Source organism: Pangasianodon hypophthalmus, chromosome 9 (assembly GCF_027358585.1).
Source record: "Pangasianodon hypophthalmus isolate fPanHyp1 chromosome 9, fPanHyp1.pri, whole genome shotgun sequence".
NCBI classification, from domain to species: domain Eukaryota; kingdom Metazoa; phylum Chordata; class Actinopteri; order Siluriformes; family Pangasiidae; genus Pangasianodon; species Pangasianodon hypophthalmus.
In genome coordinates, this window is record NC_069718.1 from 6,599,217 (window position 1) to 6,608,285 (window position 9,069).

General features: G+C 38.6%; 1 protein-coding gene across 4 annotated transcripts in view; it reads left to right on the forward strand.

Moving 5' to 3' along the window:
- Window positions 1-5,374, forward strand: part of n4bp3 (NEDD4 binding protein 3) — a 40,943-nt gene extending 35,569 nt beyond the window's left edge. For all 4 annotated transcript variants that reach the window (XM_053236657.1, XM_026947346.3, XM_026947345.3 and 1 more), the window contains 3 exons: window positions 123-386; window positions 1,211-1,408; window positions 1,510-5,374. In XM_053236657.1, the coding sequence (XP_053092632.1) occupies window positions 123-386; window positions 1,211-1,408; window positions 1,510-1,884 (837 nt within the window). In that variant the 3' untranslated portion in view covers window positions 1,885-5,374. The remainder of the gene's footprint in view (window positions 1-122; window positions 387-1,210; window positions 1,409-1,509) is intronic.
- Window positions 5,375-9,069: the final 3,695 nt, after the last annotated feature.

The window sequence follows — 9,069 nt, forward strand, 5'->3', positions numbered from 1 at the left end:
ATACAATATAAAGGGAGTAAACATCAATGGGTATTGTGACAATGTAATATCGTGTAGAGACTTGTACGTACTATAATTTTCCATCCCCTGTATGTGTGTGTGTGTGTGTGTTGTGTGTGTAGGTGTTTGAGGGGAAGCAGCGGCTGTGGGAGAAAGAGGTGTCTGAGCTGAAGCAGCTCTACACCACTAAGCTGCGTCAGGTATCCCAGCAGTCTCAGCGCTCCCAGCGTGCTCTGCAGCTGCAGCTCTACAAGGCTCAGCACGAGCGCAGCCGAATACAAGACGAACTCAACACGTTGCGTCGCAAATACCAGAGCCTGCAGAAACAGGGTGGAGCCGGGCAGAGCCATGAGCTCCAACCACAGCTTGAGGAGTCCCAGTGGGAGGTACATGCTCAAATCTGAACAACTACAAACTCTTAGTTATATACAGAACTGTGCAAATAGGCACCTTATTGTTTTTTAGTACAAGCTTTGTTATAGATTTTTATTTTATGACTTCTACATTATTGATTCAGTACAAAAACATTTTAGATTCCAAACATTAGGCACAAAATTCAGGCACAAAATTAACTGTTATAGAAAAATTTTGTATGTCAGTAAAGAAAGCAGCATATTATATAAGAGACACTTTTCAGACAAAATAAACATAATGAAGGCTGCTGGGTTTCACTGCAGAAATAAGAAGCGAGTCGACAGTCAAAGTCTCCAGAAGAACTGTGGCTGCTTCTGCAAGATGCTCAGTAACACTTACAGCTCATTTCCTTATAAAACTGCACACACTGTACCCGAGACTACTATTTTTTTAAAAAAGCGAAGGATCATCACACCAAATTTTGACTTTGTTTCATTTATTACTGTTTACTGCTCTTTATAGTATTTTTTTAATGTAGAAACATTTAATTTCATTATTTTTGAAGGCATCTTTGCTCTACAGCATTTCTTTGCATGTGCCTAAGACTTTTGCACAGTACTGTATTTTGTAAATCCATATTTTTATAGATTTGCAAGAATATAATGATTTTAGGACTAAATTTAGTTTCACCCAAGCAGGGGCTTTGTCTCGCCAGCCTGGGACCTCAATGTTTAGCTTCATTCTTACTCCAGTACACGTTAATCTTACCTTCAGTTTTCTTCCAGTTGTCTATGAGACATTCACAATGGCTAGATGGATGATGGAAAACATTTACGTGATGAACATGTGTGTGTAGGTGTGTCAGAAGGCAGGTGAGATCTCCCTGCTGAAGCAGCAGCTCAAAGACTCCCAGGCTGAGGTGGCTCAGAAGCTCAGTGAGATCTTCCTGCTGAAGACGCAGCTGCGCGAGACGCGTCATGAGCTGTCCACCAAAGATGGCCAGCTGGACATGCTGCAACTGGCACTGCAGGCCACACGCCGCAAGATTTCCCTGGTAAGAGTGGTCGGGAATGACGCTGACTCTCGGGATACCATGATGGCACTGTACATGTGATGGTGTTTTGTTCCTCTCTGAAAACATCTCACTTTTTGCAGGGGAAGTCGGTACAGAACCTGTCCTCCCACCAGACTCCGGGTGAGGACAGCGGGACGAGCAGCGCCACAGAAGAGCGTCTCCGTGCCGAGCTGTTGCTGGAGCGGCGTCAGAGCGAAGCTCAGGCGTCAGCCTTCGACGCCGAGCGCAGCACGTGGCAGCTGGAGAAGGAGAAGGTGCTTCGCTATCAGAGAGAGCTGCAAGCCAGCTACCTCGAGATGTTTCACAAAAACGAGAGCCTGGAGAGAGAACTGCAGCAGCTCCGAGGAGGTGGGGCTGGAGCTGTGGTGGGCGGGGCTGGAGCTGTGGTGGGCGGGGCTCTAGCAGAGCCCTCGGGTCTTCCCTGGATTGAAAGGATTGAGTCTTCTGAAATCTGAATATATGTATACATGCAGTATGTGTCTATAATATATGTGTATATGTGAATATCAGAATAAATGTACAAAACTGAAAGACTCTAAATGAGCAAAACGATAAAAGCATTGCTTTTGTTGAGTTTCTTAAATTGTTTATATCTATATGAATGTAAATTAGTTTCGATTTGTGAACCAAAATAAGAACGGTTATTCCACAGTGTTGCGTGTTCCAGATGGATTTGCTTTTAAAAAAAAAGGGATTTTGTTGTAATGTCTTCTTGAAGACTTATTCCATTTACACAATGTTTTATTAGATATATTTTTACCGTATTCTCTAAACTATAAAGTACTATTCGAGCTGGGTTCGTTTTTACCAGAAGAGGTTCAATCATGTACACTTTGTGATTTAAAAGCGATTCAGCTGTTGGAATAAAATGTGTAATTTTCCCCAAATTATCTCCAATATCCAGGAATAACATGTCATGTGCCAGATGTACACATCTGCTGCCACACAATAAAAACACATCATGAGTAAGCATGACTATCTCTATTACTATCTTTATCCATTACAATTCAATAATCGTATCGGGTTCTTTGCTTTGTCGTTCTCTCAGTAGTGTGTAAAACCGTACAACAAATGGCTCGAAGTAGAACCCATTAAGGAAGTGAATGAATCTTAACCATCCAGAGAACACGTTGGACAGGAAGGAAGGCATAACACGACTTTTGTTTTTACACCAAGTAGTAAGTCAGAACCGTATCAGACGTGTGTTCTGTACATGTTTCTGAGGCCAGAAATGACACTCGGAGAATGACACTGCAGTTTGTCAGTCTGTATTTCACTGCCACGTGGTTTGCTGTTTTAAAACAAGCTTATTAACATCAGCATCATCATCAAGGATTCAGCAACTCTCTTCAAAAGATCTTCAAAAGATTCCAGAACCTTCTTCAAAACATTCTGGAACCCTCCACAAAGACTCAGCAACCATCTTCAAAAGATTCTAGAACCTTCTTCAAAACATTCTGGAACCTTCTTCAAAACATTCTGGAACCTTCTTCAAAACATTCTGGAACCCTCCACAAAGACTCAGCAACCATCTTCAAAAGATTCTAGAACCTTCTTCAAAACATTCTGGAACCTTCTTCAAAACATTCTGGAACCCTTCACAAAGACTCAGCAACCATCTTCAAAAGATTCTAGAACCTTCTTCAAAACATTCTGGAACCCTTCACAAAGACTCAGCAACCATCTTCAAAAGATTCTAGAACCTTGTTCAAAACATTCTGGAACCTTCTTCAAAACATTCTGGAACGCTTCACAAAGATTCAGCAACCATCTTCAAAACATTCTAGAACCTTCTTCAAAACACTCTGGAACCCTCCACAAAGACTCAGCAACCATCTTCAAAACATTCTAGAACCTTCTTCAAAACACTCTGGAACCCTCCACAAAGACTCAGCAGCCATATTCAAAACATTCTAGAATCTTTTTCCATAAGATACTGGAACCTCTCTCATAGATTCAAGAATCTTCTTCAAAAGTTTTTGGAACCTTTTTTAAAAAAAAAAATCAGTTAACTTATTAAAAAAAAAAACCCAGGAACCTTCTTCAAAACATTCTGGAACTTTTTTCCCCAAAAGATTTCAGAACCTTCCTCATAGATTCAGGGACCTTCTTTAAAGACACTGAAACCTTCCTCAAAGATTCCGGAGCATTTATTATAAGAACGCCTGGTACATTCATTCAGTTCACAACTAAGTGACGTGGATATTGATTTGTTCAGCGTTCAGGAGGTTGCGTCTGCGTACAGCAGAGTGACTTACAGTCTGAAAAATACACCACATAATGCGTGTTTCTATTAAGGCGAGTCATAGTTCAAGAAGAGGAGGAAAAAAAAAAAAAAATCCTTACAAACAGGAATTTAGCGTCCATGCCATGTCTGTGCGTTCAGGCTTCTTTTCTTTATCCTTTGTGTTGTTATAAGGATTGTTGCTGAAACTCTTTCAAAAAAAAAAAAAACCCACAGCGCTGGAACTTTGAGGTTGTGTATAGACGCAGTTTCTTCTTAGCCGTGAGTTAAAAAAGGATGTTTAACCCAAAACCTTTATGAAAGTTAGCAGGAGTTACATAATAGCGTAATGCATTATACATAAGGAATCATTTAGACCTTCCCAGACTAGCTGTATTAGCATTTCTGCCTGAAGGGCTCCTTTAATGCAGGGCTTTTTTTTTTCCTTACAATCCTGCAGAGACACACGAGTGTGTTGGAGCAAAGAAAGAACAAACAAGCTGTTTCGCCTGGCTACATAAACGTGAAAATCAATATGAGGGATAATATGGTTTTGTCAGGCTTATCTAAAAAAGATTTGCCAAGAACAACAACTCAGGCTGTGAGCTTAACAGAATTAGATCACTACAAATATTACTAACTTAGAGTTTAGTTTTAAAAAAAATCTAATTAACATAGTTTTCAGTATCTCAGGAATAAAACACGATGAGACATAAGAAAATAAACCAGTGGCTGCTACCACCCGAGGCTGATTATTTTCCAAAAACCCATCAAGTTTTATTCCTCTTATACCTCCTTTAAAATCTTCATTTATTAAAGAATGATGCATCATAATTTCTATCCATTTATAGTTACATTCAATGATGTAGAACGTTAGTTCTGCTCCAACTCCTCCATCCTGAAGACTTCCCCGTGACTGGAACAGAGCACTGGCGCTGGAGACTCCTTCCATAAATGTTTAAAAAAAAAAAAAAAAAAAAACAAACAATGATAGAAATTTGTCCTGTAGACGTTACACAACATCTGAATGTAACTATAAATGGATAAATTAAAAATTGTAATCGTTGGCACATTGCTGTGGTATGAGAGGAATAAAACACTACAGGATGTGCTGTTATAGGAAAATAATCAGCGATACATCACACCATCTTGTCGATGATTGTTTTCCTGTAACAGCTCACCTCCAAGTGGTTTATTCCTTATTTCTTAAATGGCTAGAAAATGTATTTATGTATGCTTTAAGGGAGAAAACAGAAATACTTAAACAGAAACTACAGTTAGTGGCAGATGAAATGCATCAGCTAGCTAGCTAGCTAAGAGGTAGGTGTAGCTAAGAGCTAGCTAGGATAATGGCTTTTGATCAGGGAACACAAGAGTATTGTTCGCTTTTTACCTGAAAAAGTCAAAGACAAAGCATAAAACAACAACAACAACTTCGGATTCAGTTTCTCACCGCCATCCATAAGTACTTTATCTTTCCTGATCTTTCGGGTAATGTTTAAATCATCTTCTAACTTATGAAAAGCTTGCACTGAGACTGAGTGAAGTGTGTGTGATGTCACCGAAGAGAGTGAGACAAAACTATTGTCGGATTTATCCTCCATTAAAAGCCTGAATGTTCTGACCCAAATCTACACCTATGAAGCTCCACTTAGTTCAGATTTTTTTCTTTTTTTTTTTTCTTTTTTTTTTTTGAGGCAGGAACTGCAGGCAGCTTAACACACACACAAACACACACACATACACACCTGCACATTAGCTTAAGCCTCTCAGGAGGATCTTTGTGCTGGATAGATCAGGACGAGACGCTCTCAGGAGGACAATGAAGCCTCTTATTGAGTCTCAGAGGGAGGCGTCTCAGTTTCTTCACAATACTGAATGAAGAAAAGCTGCACCTCTACTCAACTCTCCTTCTTTATTCAGGACTTTGGTGTACTGCTTTGCTTACTTTTAGATCTAAATGTAACAGATTGTAGAAATGGGTCTACTTTATCTTCGGAGTAGCTGCAGCCGTACTATAATGATAAGAGGCAAATGTTTACAATAGGAGTTTCATTAAAGTGGCAGGAAATGCAGATTTTCTTCAATATTGCTGAAGCTCAAAGGTTGTGACTCCCTGATGACGTGTTGAAGCGACACCAGCGTTTGTTCTTAAAAGGGACCTGACACCAGAACAACACCTCACAGGAATATTTCATCATGTCTATTTTGTATCAGTGTATGTGTTTCGATTGGACCCTCATTTCCTCCCTAGAGCGAAAAGACACCAAGGTTGGGTTTGTGTGTCTAAGAGGATGCTGTTGTGTGATAAGTGAGAATTTGCTCCTTCAGCTAGTCAGCTAGTGGGTGGAAATTGGCAACAAATAAATTGGGGATAAAAAGGGATTAACCAGCTGGTTTACAACACCTATTGAAAACCTAGAAAATCTTCAACCATAAAAAAAATTACTTAAGTCATGTGTAAAATAATAATAATAAATGTAAAATAAATATATTTATAAAAATAAATATAAAAATTGTTTGAAATACAAACCATAAAAATTATGCAAAAAATAAATAGAAATTGTTTAAAAATCTTGTGGAAAATGAATTGCGTAAAAATGTGTAAAAAAAGGTGAAAATAAATCAATCATCTTAAAATTACATGTTGAAAATGAATTGTGAAAATTAAAGAATCTTGTTTAAAAAAAAAAAAATAAAATAAAAGTGTCTAAACCCCGTCCCAGAAACCCCGTCCCAAGCACGAATAAGTGTTAGATCTCTGTGGAAAGAACCCGGCCCCAACATTTCCCATTCAAACTCTACTACTTTATGTGGCAAGTCTCTTCTGTGGCGGCGTTTCATCTTTGAAATGTCTTTCATCACTTCCCTAAATCCAGCCTGTGCACTCGTTCTTTCACAGCAACTAATTCACTTTAGAATGCAGGGTCAAAGGTCGTGTAACTCACAGCAGGGTCTCTGTAATGACTGGAGAAATGGGCTTTTCTATAGAGATGGTAAATAGAGGAGGGGCAGGATGGAGTCTCGAGTCAAGTGCAAAACACGGGAAGGGACTTTTACAGAGAGCGCACACGTGAACGTTAGTCAATTATATACAGCCTTTATGCGTTTGGCGCTTTTTAACCATTTGTAGTTACATTTAATGCTGTGGAATATCCATGAAACAAGTTAATTCCAGGTATCACTCATGTTATAGCAGCTATAAACGGCAGTTCCATCACCAGCCTGTCTTTTTTTTCCTTAATCAGGAAAAAAAAAGTCTGATTAATAAATCTAACATGCTAACTTTCATGCTAACTTTCCCGTGGAAAACTTGCTGCCTGTTACAAAGCTGGAGACTCCTTCCATAAATGTTAAATATAACATCTCCTCACAGAAAACTTATAAAATCATATCAATGATTACATGTTTTTCTTTGTTAAACAGCACTTTTTTAAATCTTTCTATTATCAGCCCTGGATTATGTGGCGCATCCGACATACACGTCCCTGTGAATGAGCTCTTACTATAGAAACAATAATGTATTAGAATGAGTGTATTGTTTGTTGTCACAAAGACTAAAGTGGCAGAATCAGAGGGAAGGAAAAGTTTTACACATAAACTAGTGAAATTACTCTAGAAGTTTCTTGAGCCAAATAACTGAATGCTAACATGGCAGCTGCAGAGTTCTGTGGCATTTATATTGTGGCCTCACGGGAAATTTGAAGATGCTGTGTTATACAAAATGACATCATACCATCCTTTTCCCACAAGGCAGTGCAGCAGGGTTTATTACAAACCTGAAGCATGAACATAAAAGTTTTTTTCTCCTTCATGTATTGACTAAAAGCTTTTTAGGAATTATCGAAAGCAGTTCAGCTGATGTACAGCACCATCACCTTTGCACTCAATGTGGCCTCAACAGCGTCAGCACAATCACATATCTTTACATAAACGTCATGAAGAGAGCTTTACGTAAGGCAGCACTCGACAGGATAAGAGCAGTTAGGATGATCATGTGTGAATGTACAGCCATCAGTGGCACGTCTGTTTATACTTCAAGTGCTTTTGCATTAAAGATGTGTGTTGTGTAACGTACACACCAATAATAACGGCACATTTGCACAGGGAATTGGCTCAGATTTATTGGCCTAGTAGGGATATAAGTGTAGGGGAGAGTGGGGTCTGTTGTGACATTATCAATCGCTCCAATCAGCAACAAGCTACAGTGATACAGATCACTCTGCACATGCTCAGTAGCATCGTCTGCCGTCTGAAGAATTTATCAGCAAAAGTCACATTTTTGGTGTGAAAGTAATTTTCAAATCTGGAGAACATTATGAATTGTGTGTTGTAACCAAAATAAGCTAGTTTTAATGACTGTCCGGTTGTCGATCGGTTAGCATGATTGATAGAAGCTGCGTAACTAGCATATCTGATTTCAAGATGGTCGACAGTGTGGGGTCAGTTGTAACAGGGTACAGAAAGAGATTCCACTGGAATAACGGTTTCCTTCCTGGAAAACTTTGCGGCACAAGAACGAAGTTTAAACACCAGAGCATATTATCAGCTGTTATTCGTGTGAGTGATGTACACAAGCGTCATGCAACACACCCAACGTTTATGCACCTACTTAAATATACGCTTTAGCAAAGAAAGTGCTTCATCTGGTGCAAACATAATAAAACTACATGATAAAATAATCTGCAAAAATATATTTACAGTATAGAGGATATTATACGTCAGTATACTTAAAGTATCCTTACAGTAACTGATCACACATCATGGTACATTTAAATCCTTTAATTCAATTTTATTCATCTAAAATTAACGTGAAAATTATTTCTTTATTATGAATATTCATTAGCTATACTCAAATTTGATTGGTCAGAAGGTGCTGATTAGTAATTTTATATAACAGCATGACTCTGACAGTATTTCCATGTGTAATGTTAATACACTCGTTCTAATATGTTACTGTTTCTATAGTAACAGCTCATACACAGGGACTTGTACAGCAGACGCGCTACATAATCGAAGCCTAATAATAAATTCATTTTATTTAATATTTATGAGTTTCCAGTGTTAGCACTTTGAAACCATCAGTAAAAATTACAAACAAGGGAAAAAGTCATGAGGAATTTATCGATAAAGTGACAAGCAGCATTTACTGTCTTGTTAACTTTGAGAGAGAGAGAGCGAGAGAGAGAGAGAGAGGAGGAGATGATGGTGAGGGAGTGACTCACGATTTTATAGTTGTTATAACGTAAGTGAGAACAGGAACTAACTTGTCTCTTGGACGTTCCACAACAATAAATCCAACTATAAGCCATTAAAAAAAAGTGATGCGACTTCCAGTAATAAATTAAATATTGTAATCATTGGGAAGTTGCTGTGCTAAAAGCGGAACAAAGCAATGTGTACTGTGCTGTTATAT